The sequence below is a fragment of the Mangifera indica genome, chromosome 14, assembly GCF_011075055.1.
Source record: "Mangifera indica cultivar Alphonso chromosome 14, CATAS_Mindica_2.1, whole genome shotgun sequence".
NCBI classification, from domain to species: Eukaryota; Viridiplantae; Streptophyta; class Magnoliopsida; order Sapindales; family Anacardiaceae; genus Mangifera; species Mangifera indica.
Genome location: NC_058150.1, coordinates 11,280,174 through 11,298,711, shown reverse-complemented (window position 1 = coordinate 11,298,711; position 18,538 = coordinate 11,280,174). Strand labels below are relative to the sequence as shown.

General features: G+C 32.1%; 1 protein-coding gene across 4 annotated transcripts; it reads left to right on the top strand.

The window, feature by feature from the left end:
- The first annotated feature begins 743 nt into the window (after positions 1-743).
- LOC123196386 (protein SEMI-ROLLED LEAF 2-like) lies at positions 744-11,536 on the top strand. Of its 4 annotated transcripts, XM_044610393.1 has the most exons (22): positions 744-873; positions 1,020-1,077; positions 1,466-1,627; positions 2,176-2,250; positions 2,687-2,802; positions 3,979-4,093; positions 4,439-4,567; positions 5,496-5,543; positions 5,749-5,954; positions 6,053-6,249; positions 6,354-6,646; positions 6,740-6,889; positions 6,976-7,320; positions 7,405-7,551; positions 7,760-7,835; positions 8,180-8,307; positions 8,426-8,626; positions 9,383-9,523; positions 9,607-9,712; positions 9,837-9,859; positions 10,503-10,712; positions 11,053-11,536. In XM_044610393.1, the coding sequence occupies exons 3-22, from the start codon at positions 1,493-1,495 to the stop codon at positions 11,209-11,211; spliced, it is 3,000 nt and encodes a 999-aa protein (XP_044466328.1). In that variant the 5' UTR covers positions 744-873; positions 1,020-1,077; positions 1,466-1,492; the 3' UTR covers positions 11,212-11,536. The 4 variants fall into 4 exon arrangements, with proteins under 4 accessions (XP_044466328.1, XP_044466329.1, XP_044466327.1 ...); XM_044610394.1 differs by lacking the exon at positions 9,837-9,859 and having other exon boundaries at positions 745-873; positions 1,020-1,073; positions 9,607-9,735; XM_044610392.1 differs by lacking the exon at positions 9,837-9,859 and having other exon boundaries at positions 745-873; positions 9,607-9,735.
- Positions 11,537-18,538: the final 7,002 nt, after the last annotated feature.

Below are 18,538 nucleotides of genomic sequence, written 5' to 3'. Positions count from 1 at the left end.
ACTTTACCCCTATATTGTAAAATATCATTTTACACCAAATATTATCTAACATATCTCTAATATCCTTCACTGTAAAATATTATTTTACCCTCTAATATTATCTAATCCAATCCTCTAACATTCTTTATTGTAAAATATCATTTCACCTTATACTACTATAATATTTATAACATAGCGCATGTAATTTTTATTATTTCACTTTTTACACACTACTATAATTTATTAAATAAAACATCACATATAATTGCATTATTAATAAAATAATAACAATTGAATACTTCGACATCGCGAACTTTTCTCTTCTCGTTTGAAATCCTGAATATGAACTTCTTTTCTCTTTCCAAAAATCTTTCTTAGATCTATTAAAAATGAAGGAAAATATATGGTTTATATAGAAATAAAAGAAACATAGTTTTAGTATTATTTTGAGGTATTTTTGTTTAAACTTTAAAATTAGGTGTAATTTTGCTTATATCCTTAAAAAAAAGGGTAATTTAATTAAGAAGAATATTTTTGGTATTTTATAGGATATTTGGAGCATTTTCGTTTAAATCCTTTAATATATTGGTATTTTCTTTAAACCCTTAAATTTGGGATAAAGTTTTTATTACAAAAAAAAAAGTGTAATTATTTTAATTTTCCTAAAAAATAATTCATAAAATTATATTAACCGTAATTTCTAAATTCACGAAACGGATTGTCACCCCACCTACATGTCACTCTAGCATGTAATATATTTAATTTGGTAATTTCTCTTATTATTTTATAATTTTTAAAATTTATTTCTGAATATTTATGTTTTGACGGAGACCGGCAAGATGCCTGGGGATATTATCAACACAAAATTTATTCTCCATTTGGCTGAAATTTAAGGTAAATGCTTCGAATTTTTTTTTTTACAATTTATTTTCGCATCGATTTTTGTTGATAATTCAGTTTTTTCACAATTTAAATCACAAACAAAAGTACATTTCAAACCATTTTGAAACCTTTTTTTTCTCAATTTTTTTGTTTCTCAGATCGTGATTACTGGAGTTCTATTCTATCGGGCGTGGAGTCTATCATTAGAATTTGTGGGTATGCGTAAGACTTTTTGAAAATTTTGTTGAATTTTATGTAATTAATATTTGTTTATTTATTTCTTAGCTTCAACAACTTAAATTCTTCGATTGTTTTTGACGTTTTCGCGATTTGAATCAATAAAAGCTTTGAAATCTCATATGGGTTTATGCAAACACTTTCAAATCTGCTGAATTCAAATGAGGTTTTCACATTTTTTTATTTTGGCATTTTTGTGGAATTTTAGTGGATTTGAGCTTGTGGGTTGATGAGTAAATGCCAAATTGTTTTGATTATTTAGGGTTTGATTCAATGAATAGATAGGAGCTTTTTGTGGAGCTTTTGATTTGATGCAATGTGTGAAGTGAAGAATTATTAATATAGATTTTTTTTGTTTGGATTTCAGAAGAGGGCTTTGAAAATCCATTGAAAAATGGGGGTTATGTCGAGACGGGTTGTACCTGTCTGCGGTAACCTCTGTTTTTTCTGTCCTTCAATGCGTGCGAGGTCAAGACATCCTGTGAAACGATACAAGAAGTTGCTAACTGAGTTATTTCCGCGAAATCAGGTGTTTTTATTGCTTGTGTAAAGTCACTTGAACTTAAGGCTTTGAAAGTATATGAAAATTGCATTGGTTTAGCTGGCCTTTGTTATTGTATGCATGGATTAATTTTTAACTTGTTTTGTGTTTCTGGAATGAAGATCGGTTGCAGGTAAGATAGAAGTGTTGTCGGTAATATTGATTTTTACTTAAGGGTTGGTTTGCTGTCATATTATAGCTATGCTTCTAGTGGCGTTTGATACATGTGAAATTTGTATTCATATCCTTGACATGTTTTAAAAAGGTGGAAGGTTTATTGTTGCTTTGGCTGCTAATACTACAACTACAACTAGGGTTACTAGTTGTTATCGTTATAATCTTTTACATCTTAGAATTCAACTTGAATACGAGCAATGGAGACTTTGTCAAGAAATTTTGAACTTGTTACTTTTAGTATCTTCCCTGCTTTTTATAGAGCTTCTTTAACACTTATGTTTAATGATACTGTACCCTCTCTCCTAAAAAAAGTAAATATCTTAAAAAAACAAGTCATTCATGTGCTTACTTGTATGCAGGATGCTGAACCAAACGATAGAAAAATTGTTAAGCTTTGTGAATATTCTTTGAAGAACCCATTACGAATTCCTAAGGTATGTTTTGTCTTCTGGTTGACTGATCGCCTGTTACTTTGCAAATCAACCATTTTATCTTTATTTCAGGCTGAGCTGCATTATCATTTTACGATGTAAAATGGTTACTAAAGCTACTCTTTTCACCAAGACCTTTCCACTTCTACCAAACTTTTAGTTACTTCTGCCATATCTTGTCTGCCTTCTGTGCTATTCTGTAATTGCTATACCATAAATTCACCAAGAATTCAAATTTCATTCTCAGAAGTGATTCTGTTTCCTGCTTCCTCCAAATGAATAAAAAATTCTGGTGATTACTGTTAATTTTGAGTAGAAAGATATAGGTTTGAGATCTAAACATAAAAGAACATGTGGATCCAAATTTCACACTATATGGTTATTTTTTCATTGCACTATTCTGTTCTATTCTTAATTTTTCAGTATCTTTTCTGCACAGATTACTGATCAGCTAGAGCAAAGATGTTACAAGGATTTACGTAATGAGAACTTTGGATCTGTAAAAGTTGTGGCCTGCATCTATAAGAAATTGTTATCGTCATGTAAAGGGCATACGTAAGTGTGATGTTCCTTAATTTTCTACTCTTGATCTTTCTCTTTTTTTTTTTTTGTATTCTTCAAAGTTGGGTGCTTCAATAGCCTAATTGGAAAGAGTTTTTCTTGATTTATAAGTGACTATTTTTAAACATTTTGTTGCTGTTATTATTAACTAAAGCTTTCATAAGGCAATCTTTCATAAGGCAATCTTTCTATTGATTTGTTCAACTAGGTTAAGGTTTAAGCAAGTTATGTATCAAGAACTTTTTGCTTTGAACATTAATTCATTATGAAGGCTGTTGCTTTTATGTTTGTGTTTCTGTAATGTCTATGATTACACTTCCAATGAAGGCATAAAGAAAGATATAATATCATAGTTAGAAGAAGGCATGATTTAGAGCAAGTTCATGTAAGAAACTAGTAATGCTGAAGATATGTTCTTGTCACCTATGATGTTTATTGTATGGCATTAACATTACATCTTCCCTTACTATTTGTGGCTGTAGGATTTTCTACATGTACTATAGTTGGTGTACCAGCTCTAAAAAGATAGATTTAAAATCACAAAAGTTAGAATACTTAGATTTTTTTTTTTTGACGGGGGAACCCCACCTGACATCATTGGACAGGTAAACCCAATCAAGTTTTGTTTAGCTTTTGACACTCCAATCAGGTTTTTTGGCTGATTTAGTGTACACCTAATTCACATATTAATATGATTTCAAAGTTTCTTATCCAAAAAAGAATATTTAGATTTACTTCTGGTATGTGCACATTTCTTGCTTTTATCTGGTATGTAAGTATGTGCCTTGGATTTATGAATTGCTGTTTTTCTCTATATTCTTTTCATTGCATTCTCTTTCGTTCAATTGCTTTGTTTTCTCTTTCTTAGTTTTTTGTCTTCTAAAATATGAACTCGATCTAAGAACAGAGGGTATATATTATAATACAAGTTACAACTGACTGTACTTTTTACCATAATTTTAGGAAGTCTTTTATAGTTCTTCTCTTCCTCAAATATGTGGAATGAACTTTAACATGTATGATGTCTCAGAATTTCATTGTTTATTCTTTTGTTGCTTAATTTCACTGTTATATTGCATCATTGTTTTATTTCTGCAATTTGCATGTCCTATTTGAACGTGCAAACTCTTTCTTTATGAGGACATTTGCTAGAGTTCATTGTTCTTGCAGACCATTATTTGCCAGTAGTTTATTAGGGATTGTTCGGACCCTTTTGGAGCAAACTCAACAAGATGAAATGCAGATTCTGGCTTGCAGTATTCTTATCGATTTTATTAATGGTCAGGTGCGCAATGGATATAAAGTGCATTTAGAGCCATTAGATTAATTTTGACATATTTCAGCTTGATTGCTCAAGAATACATGTTAGATTGGGGATAATGAAAGACCTTTGAAAATAATCAACTAACCCATCAATGAACTCTCTAGTTACATTTCACAAGAGTGGGAGTGGTGATGGGGCTCTTAAAAAATGTGATGGCTTGAAAGAGATCTGTTAACTATGTTTGATGTGCCCGGTGTAGAATAATTCATTTGTAGGCACTAAACTACATTTACCAAATGGTAGAAAATATGCACATGATTTTTATTATTATTATGAAGCTATACTAACTTATTGACTTGAATGTAGATGGATAGTACATACATGTTCAACTTAGAAGGTCTCATTCCTAAACTCTGTCAATTGGCTCAAGAAGTGGGAGATGATGAAAGAGCCTTACGCCTACGTGCAGCTGGAATGCAGGCTCTCGCAAACATGGTACAGTTAATCTAACTAGCATATTACTTTGTGAATGCACGTGTAGATGTGCATATGATCAGACTTAATACACATTCCTGCTTGATTGCAAGCTCTCATTAACGCGGTACAGTTTATTTGCCTGGCTTTGTAAATGCACTTGTAGATACACATATAATCAGACTTAATGCATGTCAATCTTCATGGCCAATTTGTAAATTTTTCTTTTATAAATTGTTCTTTCTTTTGATGCTCAAAATATATTTATGCAGACAGTTGTAATTTAATTGGTTTTAGGTACTTATATCTAATGCTTAATGCTATAACCAATTTTTAGCTATGTACAAAATTTTTTTGTTATCTTTTACCGTTTCTTACTTCTAAACTTCTCTAAGGCATTTAATGAGATGACTTAACATGATTACTTAAATCTTGATTCGGTAAGGTACATGGTAGTCCAACTCCTACACTTCTAGTCCTACTCACATGGGAGATAATAAAGGCCTAATTATATCTAATTAAAAGTTAGCTGAAAACAAGAAAGCTAACCTTTTTGTGAAGTAAGAAATAATTCTTGTCTTTGGACTTGAATTCCTTGTTTTAGAATGTGTGTGTGGCATCCCTTTTTCCGCCTTGCATATGAAACCAATTGAATATGAAATCTGTTTCTAACAACAAGCTGGTTCTCTTCATTACCTTTCTTGACCACATCCTCTGCCACTTCTTTTACTTATCTATAGGCCCCTTTACCAGATTTAGAAGGTGTTAAATTGATCTTATCATTTGGCCTCTAATACTTGAATAGATAATTGTTAAAACTCTTTTCTCATAACTAGTCTCCAACATGTTCTATTGACAAACTTACTAATTTTTTTTGGTTCAAATGTAGAGATTTGGTTTATTTATGTTGTGCCATTTTTAATCTTCTTCTCCTGCTTCTAATGCATAGGTGTGGTTCATGGGTGAGCAATCACATATCTCAATGGACTTTGACAATGTCAGTTTCCTTTTCCCCTGGTTGGGTCTTATTATTATTTTTTACTTAAGTGATTTATATAGTTAATTCATTTTAGTTTATTGGTGAATTTAGAGAAACATATTTTTCCTAATCATATTTTAAGTTGGAATATGAAGTACACTACCAATTGTGCCCAGTGTTTGCTTTTCACATTGATTTGATGTAATTTTCCATTCTGAAATAGATTATTTCAGTGATTTTGGAGAACTACCTTGACCTTCAAATGAAACCAGAGGATGGTAAGGAAGCCAGACAACGTTCTCAATCTCAGGACCAGTGGGTTCAAGGAGTGCTTAAAGAAGAACCTCATGGCTCATCTTTTCCAGATATGAGTAAGAGGGTTTCTTCTCTACGGAATCCTGTGACTAAACCTGATTTGTATTCAACAACGTAAGACATCATTTTGTACTTCTTGGATATAAATTCTTTATATAAAGAGATTTCTTGTTTGTAGTTAGCATACTTAGCTTTATTTGCCAAATTTACAGTGACACTTCCAAGTGCTCCTCTTACTGGTCCAAAGTTTGCTTGAATAATATAGCCCGGTTGGCTAAGGAAGCTACAACAGTCAGGCGTGTGCTTGAACCCCTTTTCCATCATTTTGATGTTGAAAATCACTGGTCATCAGATACAGGAGTTGCCTGTTCTGTTATATTGTTCCTGCAGTCACTTTTGGAGGAATCAGGTTACATATGAAATCTTAATGCTACATCTTGCTGCATTTTTTTTTTTTTTTTCTGTGGTTATAGTTGATATGATTTTTTTTTTTTTTTTTTGTTTAATCTCCAGGAGAAAACTCCCACCTGTTGCTATCTATCTTGATCAAGCACTTGGATCATAAGAATGTTGCCAAAAAACCTAATGTACAGATTCATATTGTTGACATTGCCACACAACTCACACAAAATGCAAAGCTGTGGGCCTCTGTTGCTATCATTGGTGCAATAACTGACTTGATTAAACAGTTACGGAAATGCCTGCAAAATGCAGCTGAATTATCTAATTCTGTGGATAGTATGGTTAAATGGAATGCTGATCTTCAATATGCCTTAGAAAATTGCATCTCACAGCTCTCAAAGAAGGTTTGTGATTGTTTATGCTGTAAAGTGTGAGTTAAAAATATTTATGCAGGATGCCATGTACCCAACTGTTGCACAACTGATTGTAATGAACAGGTTGGTGATGCGGGACCGATTCTTGATATGATGTCTGGGTTGTTAGAGAATATTTCAAATAATACTGTTATTGCTAGAACAACAATCTCAGCTGTCCATAGGACTGCTCAGATTGTCTCTTCCATCCCAAACATATCATATCACAAGAAGGCAAGTGTAATTGTTGAAATTGCAGTATACTGATCAGTTTTGAGAAATTTGAGTAAATATCTAATTTTTGAGGATTTCTGTTTCAGGCTTTTCCTGATGCTCTGTTTCATCAGTTACTTCTAGCTATGGCTCATCCAGACCATGAAACCCGAGTTGGGGCGCACAGTGTTTTCTCTGTTGTGCTAATGCCATCCCTGGTCTCCCCTTGGTCAGATCTGGGAAAGGATACTTCACAAGCTGTTTCTGGCATCTTGCCCTCTGCGTCATGGAAAGTAAGGAGTGGAAGTTTCTCCTTTCAGGATGAAAGTAAAGAGAAAGAAGAACTCATGGATGGAGGACTGCAAGAGGAAAGTCGGGTACCCGATGTGGATGTGAAACACTCTCATAGTCATTCATATAGCTTTAAGCGTGCTCTGACTGATGGAAAAACAGTATGAAACTCCTATACTTTAAATTTAAAGAGTGTTTTTAGAAATTCTGTTTAATCATCTATGTGTCTAAATAATTTCCTGCAGATAACTTCCTTCCGACTAAGTAGCCATCAAGTGAGTCTTTTGCTTTCATCAATCTGGGTTCAGGCAACATCTGCAGAAAATAACCCAGCAAATTTTGAGGCTATGGCTCACACTTATAACATTGCTTTATTGTTTACGCGATTTAAGGTGATTCATGTTTATGCCGTTTCCTATTGTTTTTACTTTTCTCTCCTATGTGTTCCTTTTCAGATATTTTTGAAAAAGGTGGAACAGATTTTGCATTGTCGTATCATTTTCCTCTGAGTTTTCATGGCATGTCTGAAGTTTGATAGAAATTTTTTGTTTATTTTCCTACTGTACGTGACATCCATGGTTATTATTTTGGCGATGACAGACTTCCAGCCACATGGCCTTAGTTCGGTGTTTTCAGCTTGCTTTTTCACTTCGGAGCATCTCTTTGGACCAAGAAGGTAAGTTGTATCCAATGGAAATGGTTTAATTCATTTTTCAATCAAGCCATTTAAGATAATATTTGTTTGTTGCTCTGGATCATAATGAACTTCTTCTTTTCGCATTCAAGTTATAAAATGGGTAATTTTACATTGGCCTATTTGTCTTTGCAAAATATGATAATACAAATGATATGCAGCTCACCTATAGTCTGAATCAGTTTATACCATATAACACCTGCAGAAGTATCCATTTAAAGCATTTCTCATGATATGATTTGCTGTGAGAAAGTGAGACATATGCATGGAGCTGTTGAGAATCATTACTTATGCCATTTCCTTTTTGTCTTTAATGCATATTGAAGGAGGCCTCCAACCATCTTGTAGAAGATCGCTTTTCACTTTGGCTTCTTACATGCTTATTTTTTCAGCGAGGGCAGGCAATCTGCTAGAGCTAATTCCCATTGTTAAATCATCTCTGACTGAACAAACAGTTAGTCTCTATCCTTACCCTTCAGAATAAGGCCATTTTCTTCTTAATCTCTCTGCGAGCAATTGAAGTTCCATTTTGAGCTTCCTTTAATATATGTGTATCTGTTACCTTTCAACAGGTTGATCCATTTCTTGAGTTAGTCGAAGATATCAGACTGCAGGCTGTATATGCAGAATCTGGTAAGATGAAGATAGCATATGGTTCAGAGGAAGATGAAGTTTGTGCACTGAAATCTTTGTCTGCAATAGAATTAAATGACCATCAGTTGAAGGAAATTGTGATATCCCAAATAATGACTAAATTTGCAAAATTGCCAGAGGTGATTTACCAATTTATATTTGTGTGCTCCACTATACATAAGGTTTATGGTGTATTATTTTCTCTCTGGTAAAAAGCTTGTGAAGTAGTTGAGGATCAAATCTGCATTTTGCAGACAGGGTCATGGTGATCAGCACTTAAAATGGTGGCCATTAACCAAAATTATGGCCTTGCTTGGACTGATGATTAAATTATAGAGCATTCATTCATTGAAGGGATAATTATTAATGACAGAATGGTTTTGAATGACTGTTCAGGCGCTTGTGTTAGTGGCATTCTTAATTGTATGTTGACATCAGCATGCATTAACCATGAATCACATTTTGAATCCTTTCAAGAGAAAATGTGGCGTACGTTATACATGGTGGAAATGCTAGTGAGACAAATTTAAGAAATCATGTCAGGACATAGGAAAATAAAAAAAATCATTCATATACCATTTTCATCAAACACTAACTAGTGGATCAAGAGAAAATTGGATTGCTGCAAGTTTGCACCCATTTTTGCCCCCTGCTATGGTGGTTAACAAAAGTACTCAAAACTATTGGTAGAAGAAATGTATCTGATGTCTGACTATATGTTTTAATTGTTGTTGAATTTTTCAGACAAGACTTTGTTTAGGTCACTAGTTTTTGGGTGATATTCTCCAAATGAAAAGTTCTGACCTCTTTGAAGAAGATTTTAGTGACCTTTAATGGTATTTCTTTTTAATATCAATTTGCTAGATTTATATTGACCGGTAGATGTCCTCCTCCAGGACGAGTTATCAGGCATGAAGGAACAACTTTTTGAAGGATTTTCCCTTGATGATGCATATCCATTAGGAGCTCCATTATTTATGGAGACTCCACAGCCATGTTCTCCTCTTGCACGAATGGAGTTACAGGCCTTTGACGAGGTAAGTGGAACCTGGAAAATATGTCCATTATGAATGTAGAGAATAGCATGCCTGCGATTGTTTCAAAAATGGTTTTCTTTCAGGTCATGCCTTTGGCAGTCTTGACCGATGAAGAGGCCTTTACCGAAGCTTTTGGAAGCCAGTCGGATAGAAAAACATCACTATCAATTAATTCACATGACGTTCTAAGTGTTGATGAGCTTTTGGAATCGGTAAGATGGTTGTTTTGACTCTTCATCTCTTTAAATTATTTTCTACAAAAGCCAGTCGGATAGAAAAACATCACTATCAATTAATTCACATGACGTTCTAAGTGTTGATGAGCTTTTGGAATCGGTAAGATGGTTGTTTTGACTCTTCATCTCTTTAAATTATTTTCTATTGGTAATTTCAATATTATTTTGAAGATAAGTTTGAAATGCACGGTAGATGGTTTTGTTATTGTGTATTGCATTACTACAATTATAAATGTCCAAAATGTATATAAAACCTGGAAAAACGGTTGGAATTTAGTCTGAAATATGAATTTTGGTCAAAATGAAATATCAGTATTTGGAAATTCAGTTTCAAACTTCCTATATATGCATTTGATCAAACTCAAAAAATGCTTAAGTGCTTCCACCTTACCTCTGATTTTAATGGTTGTTGGAGGGAATTACTGATTTTAAACGTTTTGTTGAAGGAATTATAATCAACCAGATTAACGGCTAAACTAGGATATTCTTTGTCAGCAAGACTTCTCCAACATCCCATTGTCCATTTACAATATCCTTTTCTCTTTTTTATATGATGTAACTGCATTTATTTCTGACTTTTTTCTGTTGATTTTACATGAAAAGTGGTGCCCAAGCAAAAAGGAAGTAGTTTATAGTTGTTGGATATTGAGAACCAGCCTTTGTTAAAAATGCCCTTGTTATTTGTGGGTTAAAATATGTAATTGCTTATGCTCAGTGATTGAAAGCGTTTCTCTTGATCATAGGTTTTGAAATCTGCTCAACAAGTTGCAAGCTTGCCGGTTTCCTCTACTCCCATACCTTATGACCAAATGAAGACCCAGTGTGAGGCCCTTGTAGCTGGCAAACAGCAGAAGATGTCAGTGCTTAAAAGTTTCAAGCATCAACAGGAAACCAAGGAAATAGTTGTTTCTAGTGAATTTGGGGGGCACAACAGCCCCACTTTTCCAAACATGGTAAGTTGATTAATTACCAATATAAGTAGTAATCATCTTCATTAATAGATTAATATATTTTTTGGCAATTTTTTATGTCACCCTTAACACTGCAAAAAAACTGACTAAATGTTGTTTCTTGAGCGTTTTCTTTTTTTTTGGGAGAGAATAATTTAGTAGTAGAACAATTTGGTTGAGAAAGTAGCTGAAAATGTGAGATCACTTATTATTTAGAAACATGAATTCCATTGTGTCGGTTACATTGCTCTCACACAAAAATCTTGTTTAGATTAAAATTTTTATTGCATGGACATGCAAGGTTGGAGGAATTTTATATATGCAAAATTGTCTGTTGTTTCAGAATGTGGGTCTTCCAGAAGGAAATCTCAAGTTAATTAATAAGGATCAAGTCCAAGCAAGGGATGAGCTGGCCCTCTGCTCGCATGAATTTGGACGGTATTCTTTGCGTTTGCCACCCTCAAGCCCTTATGATAAATTCTTGAAAGCAGCTGGATGCTAAAGACTTGTATACATGCATTTGTAACCCCATCTGCTTGCTTTTCTTAGCCAGGCACTTGGCTCTGCTAGTTTTTTCATTCTTTATAGTGAAAATATTATGTAATTTAGCATTTGTTCATACATGTTTTCATCATATATATAGTCATCGAAAATTTGGTTTGATTACATGCATCTATTCAACATCCCCTAAGTGAGGAACTAGAAGTGAGGCTAGGATGGAAATCTGAGTTTTCGTTTGTAAAGTTACATGATTATTTTGTTCATTCCTGTAAGATTTTGTTAACACTAGACTTGATATAGAAGGTCACATAAAAATGCTTGTGTAACTTCTGTTCCTTTTTTAGTGCATATGAAGTTTGCATCATAATGACAATAATTATCATTGATTCTTTGAAATGGTTGTGATTGCTTGTTCTAAGACTTGGGTCAGTGATTTATGCTGGTAAACATGAAGGATGATCAATTTATGGTTTTTGGGAGTAGAGTAAATAAATTTTATGCAATTATTTATTTTTGAGCAATACTATTTCTTATTAAAATAAGTGTTAAGTATCAAATGAAGTATCAATAATAATATATCATTATGTAATTGGGTATTGTGTATCTAGTTTTAGTATTTATTTATTTAATTTTCCCTTTTGAATTGCCTCTTGTATCTTTTTAAAATAAATAGTTAAAACTAATTTGTTTCTTTTAAGAAATGATATATGTAGTATAATCTCAACGTTGATAATTCTTAATCTGAGATTAAGATGATAAAGTATAAATAGACTGTCGGCCACTTTTATCAGTGAGGAATTATATTTAATGACACGAATGTTAAAAACTTTTATGGGATTGACTAAAGTGAAACACATTCAAATTTACAAAAATCGTAAGAAACCATTATGATTTGTTCTTTTAAATTATTAAAAGCGCAATTGTCTCAAGGAAATTTTCAATAATTGTATGGATGTTATAGGTCTTTGATTATTAATAAGGGTGACTTGCTAGGAAAATCTAATTAACATTCCACAATTAGGTATTAAAATATTATTAAGATAATTTAAATTTTATTTTAATTTTTTTCTTAAATAAAAAATATTTTAAAAAGAGAAATTATATTAATTATCCATTTTACCTTTTTATTAAGCAAAAATGTTCATTTTTCCTATTCGTAATGTCCTAAACTTTTTTTTAAAGACCAAAATTACCCTTCACCACATCTATGTAAACTTTCACTCTTATTACACACACTTCTCATATTACTCAAACACCCACTCTCACTCTCATTTATATTCAATAAGATGACGTCTTTCCAGATGAGAGTGAAGGATGACGTCTTTCCAAATGCCCATCATGGATGTTGTTATCTTCAACTTCTATGTAACATGTGAGTAAAGTACAAACAAGACTCAAAGGTAACGTGTTTAAACATATATTAAAATTTTATTCTGTTTAACATTTTTATAAATTTTGATCATAAAGTTCTTATATTATTTGTTATCTTACAGGTTGCGGGTGCATATTGAAAAGCCGTGAAATCATATACAGAAGCAGAATTTGAGGCTGGTGTTTATTTATGTGAGATAAAATTTGAGTGATAGACCCTCAAACTGGGGTTTATCTATGTGAGATCTGATTTGAGCAATGGAGAAGAACACATTTTCTAAGGCATCGATACAACATTATGATAACTAATATTGCGGAGTCATTTAACACTCTTGTTAGATATGCACGGGGTCTGTCTATCACGAAGCTTGTCAAGTTCATTCGTGGTACCTTGCAATGATGGTTTTACGAAAGGAGAAACCATGCAAGTATGTACCTAATTGTTAATAACTATGTATTTATACATGTATTTCTTCCCTTATATTTGTTATTAACATATGCGTTGTTAATATTTTTTTCAAATTACAGATGAATGTCCTAACTTCGTCACCCCTTGGACAGAGGAGAAGATCAATCGTCGTCTGTCAAAGTCTGTACGCTTAGAGGTTCGACCAATTACACCTACTCGGTATCAGGTTATTAGTTTTAGTAGATACATGGGCATTGTGGACTTCAATGAAATGTCTTGTACGTGTAGAAAGTTTCAGCTTTCACGTATTCTGTGTAAGCATGCTATTGCTGTTGTAAGACACATGAGGCTTACAAATGTCAATGCATGAGTTCATCCATTCTTTTGCACCGAGTTCTATCGTGCAATATATCAAGAACCTGTCAATCCTCTTAGAAACCAATCAGAATGGTTGCATGCATAAGAAGAAAGAGTTATCTTTCCCCCTGTTCTTGATAATCATCGTCCGATTTGTCCTTCCAACAAAAATCGATGTCTTTCACAGGGAGAAAATGTTACACCCAAGATTTGCAGTCGTTGTAAGGATTCAAGACATGTCTGAACCTAATGTAAAAGCCTAGCACCAGTCCCAAGCTCCACCCAACAATGTTCATCCAAAAAAGGTAAAGACTCGAGATCTTGATAAGCTTCTATTTAGTTTTATTAATTATATGATTCATGATTGTTGTTCAAATGATATGTAATCGATAATTTTGATTATTGTTTCAAATGTGTAATTGTATTCACATGTTATGTAATAAATTTAGTGTGAATAATTTCTTCATTTCATATTTGTTAGAATGAGCATTATTCTTCCAATTATTAGAATTAACTTTTCCTGATTTGATTAATGTATACTTTACCTATGTATTAAGCTGAACTTATAAAAATCAATAAATTATGTCATTAAACCTAAACAATATTAAATAAACAATAATGATATTCATGCTGAAAATATTTTTGAGTATTTTATTAATACCATAATTTAAAGTTAATAACATCACTCAAATCTTATATAATTATTTCTGTGACAAAATTATTTAAAAAATGAAATCAAATGCATATCTATATATAATGATAGATAAAGTACATTATACACATAAGCACATACAATAAATATATACACAACAACATCTAAAGAATGATAAATAAATCATGATTGAACTAAATATACATCTGTGATCTATTCGATACAATGAAAATATAACTGCGATACTAAACGCTGACGCATAGAGGTAGACAACTCTCAGGGAAAATCTACGCTCCGTGACAATGTCAAACATTCAAAAAAACGTAACAAAAAAGTCACTGGAGCCTTCCCCCTACTGAGGGACACCTATCGCTTGATATAACATTAGGGGATCATGTTGTGGTGTACGCCCAGAAGCTGTCCAAAAATTCATCGCCTCTAATAATGCCTGTATGAATATTGTGTACGACCGTATCTGCCGTTCGAGACACCCTATATTCTCTGAGTATGATACCTCAGAGTTGTACACTATAATCGATCAATCACAGAAATGTATAACTCTGACTATCCAATGTGCGCAGTCAAAGTTTATAGGGATGAAAACCTATAAACAGTGAGAAATTAGAACGGTTAGATGTGTAGATTATAAATTAATTTAATGTAAATTATAATGAAAATACTATTATACTATATTATATTGACCATTCTTTATGGTTTGTAAAACAATCCCCGGGGTATAATCTGCCTCAACCGTCTTTGTGAAGAGCCCAAAAAATTGATACTCCCCTATCGGTGTGGTCTGCCAACTCTTCTAGGCCATCTCGACATGTCCTATGAAGAATATGTGGGCAATCGTCCAACACTGTGAAATAGATGAACGATGATTATCTTAGTGTCGACGTAATATAGCTAAAAAGGAATTCACATGCTAAAATGGTATAAAAAACTTGAATTGTGCTAGTTATTAATGAATATTTAAAACTTTTAACCAAATTATATAGTATACAGAACTTACATCGTCGATTAGCCACTCGTGCAACTCCACCACAATCCACTAGAAACTGTCCTTCGACTTTGACTCAATGAAACACATTGGATGTCACAGCTTTGGTGTACCACGAAAGGAAAGATTCCTCATGCTTTGTAGTGGAGGATGGAATGGTTTGGAGTTATCGTTTCGCCCTCCCTGTGATTAGAGTTGTATACAGGGTACGAATGAGTAGACCCTTTTAAATGATCCGACTGTGTGTAGTACGAACCAACTGCAAGTACATACAACTGTTAATTTATTATTTCATCTTAAGTAACAATTATGAATTAATCAATTTATGTTAACTTATCCATGTATGTCGGAGGAGGTTTGACTAGAGAATCCTCTATCGTAGTCAAGTCAACCGTGCTACCCCCTCGACGGACTGCAAAATCATAATTTTGAAATCATCAATGATCAATATATATGAATATTTATATATTAATTATAACGGATATACCTCAACCTAGTTTGTATCGGAAACATCCTCTTGTAAGTCCTCCCTCTATGTACTAATAATTATTGTCCTTTTGCTGGAGCTAGGGATATTAGCAAGTAACCATAACCGGTCATCCTGAAAAAGAGATAAAATATTTTTACATAAACGTAATAACTGCATAGCCAAATTGATCAATAACATTTTATAAAAAAAAAACATTATCTTTACGGTCGGAGAATGTGTACAGGGAGAACTCTCGATTGATAATGCCTTGAGGCCAATACCTTATATGAATGAAAAGAACAAAATGATATTTTATATTTCATATAAAATATAATAAGTACAATAATTGTCATACCTCAGACAGGGGATCTGAAGCAACCAGAGGTCCAACTGAAAAACCTGCATGAGTAGGATTCTATACGAATATATAAAATGAATTAATCAATGACAATTAATTAAAAATCAAGTGACAACGATAAATGACATACCTCAAATCGAAAAGGTGATGTAACAGAAGGGTCAACTGATACCCTTTCGTAGCGACTACCCTAAAGTAATAGTAATAGTAAGAGCAATGCTATGTGTACCTATTTTTGGTACACAATTCATGTACACAATGATGTGTCATCATGTAATTAGGTGATTTTAAAACATGTGTCATCATATAATAAAGAAACATCCAATCACATAATAACACCTCATCTGTGTATACAAATTGTGTACCAAAAATGGGTATACATAGTTTTATTGTAATAGTAATAGTAACAGTTTTCAATGACATTTCATATAAAACATAATAAAAATATAATAACAATATTTAACATTAAATATCTTTAAGAAATCACTACCACCATTATCATCACCACTGCCATCATTATCACCACCACTAGCATCACAACCACTATGTTCATCTTCTTCGTTGGAGTGAAAATCATCTATTGGTAAATTACCCATTTGATAACATCATTCAGGTGTACCTCATAATGGGTCTAGGCCTCTTTCACTATGTGCCCAATCTTGAGATGAAGGATTCTAACCAACCCTAATCTCAACACCATCATGATGAAAGTTTACATTTATCCTGTTATTTTTTAGCACACGTTCTGATTACATATATATGTTATCCAAATAGTGAACTTTAATGGATGGGTTTCGATGAACCTCTTGGTGAATCCTTTGTTCTAGTTCTAGATATTATTATTCATAGTTGGTTTTGACTTCAATTTAGTGTGTCACCACTTCAAGAAATAAGAAAGACTTTTTGCGTAACCTAGATAACTTCATCAACATTCGAACATCATAGTCGTCTTTTAATAAATATTTCAAATCACTAAACTTCATTGGGTTTGATATATAAATTTTTACCTCATTACAACTTCAACTGATATGTGAACAAAAAGATACTACTTCTACAAATCTATCATAATTGATTTTCCTATTAACTGAAACTAATGTTTAAATTTCACCAATATATTTTAAATTATTATCACCTTTGTTAAGTCATTGTCCACTGAATTCGAGCATGAATATCACCCTTAGCATTTTTCTAATCAATCAATTCAAACAAGTGAAGTGTGGTTTGTTTAAAATCAATTAATTTTTGAATCAAACAAGTAAAGAAGTGTGGTTTGTTTATAAATCAAGGGGCCAAACTGCAGTAAATATTTTCATATACCTTCAAATCTACCATATCCAAAACATTAATGACAAGTTTTTTCATGCAACATTTCCATTCAATTTTTTAATGCATGAATTCAAACTTTTGCAATGCAATTTCTCTCGCACTTTTCTCACTGTTGCTTTCTCTCTACACTTTTCACATTGCACACACACTCTTCACACTCACACTTTTCACACTCGCACTTGGATATGTTATTCTTTTTGTTCCAATATGTCAATAATCACACTAAAAATCAATCTATTTTCGAATAAGTTTATGAATGTTCGATTCATAAGTTACCAAACTTACCATCAATGTGATGATGCAAGAGTATGCTCCAGAAAAAAAGTTTGCCAACGAAAAAGCATACTAAAAAGAAGAGATAATTACCAGAAAGAAATATTATTAGAATAAAAATTAAATTCACTTAAAAAGGTAAATTCATTAAAATTTTGCCTAAAAAGGTTTAAACGTCAAATTTTGTGCATATTTTAATAACATCTCAAAAAAATAATTTAATTAATCAATTTCATAATATAATAACATAAAAAACTCCTAATATATTATTAAGATAAAATATATTTTAAAAAGTACACAAAACAAATATTTAACAATAGGTATGTTAGTTTACTCAAATAAAATACTAATTTATACTTAATACTCAATAATATTTTATTATTGCTAACTAAACATAAAAATTATTTATACATATTAAATTTTATTAAACATAGTAAAGATTTATATACCCATTAATCTTCTACATAGTGTATCTATATGATAATATTTCATTTTCAGTAATTAAATAGTACCCAAATCACACATAGAGTAAGAGTTTTATATAAATGATATGGGAGACTCATAAAGTGCAGTAATAATACATGCACTAACAGTGACCACAAGCATAAATAGATAAGCCAATTTAGCATCATGTAATCAAGTGTTATATTATCAATAATTCAAAATTATTCAATCATACGTTGAAAAGTTAACAATGAGAATATTATTAATAGATATTTGTGTGAAAAAATACCTCTAATGATTTTCTAATTTCTTATCTATTAGAGGAATTTTATCATTTTATAGCATTTCCAATTAGGTTAGAATATGTCGAATCATTAGGGGTATACATAATTCGATTCAAACTATAAAATTGGTCAAACCGCTTAAAAATTACGATTTTGTTTGACTTAATTTGATTTGGGTTAATAAATTTTTTAAAAACAGTTTTCAGTTTGGATTATAGTTTTAGTAATTTTAAAACCGAACCAAATCGTAAACTATATTTCTTTTTTCAAAATACATATATATAACTATATAAACAATTAGGTGTACAACTTAACTTTTTTCATATTTATTTTGTTATGTATATCATATATATATGTATATATATTACATTATATTCTAGAA

What these genes read in the sequence shown, in the direction of transcription:
- LOC123196386 (XM_044610393.1), top strand. Translation starts at nt 1,493, where the DNA reads ATGGGGGTTATGTCGAGACGGGTTGTACCTGTCTGCGGTAACCTCTGT. An exon ending in TCGTCATGTAAAGGGCATAC is followed by an intron (nt 2,803 to 3,978) that starts GTAAGTGTGATG and finishes TTGTTCTTGCAG; the next exon opens with ACCATTATTTGCCAGTAGTT. An exon ending in GCCCCACTTTTCCAAACATG is followed by an intron (nt 10,713 to 11,052) that starts GTAAGTTGATTA and finishes CTGTTGTTTCAG; the next exon opens with AATGTGGGTCTTCCAGAAGG.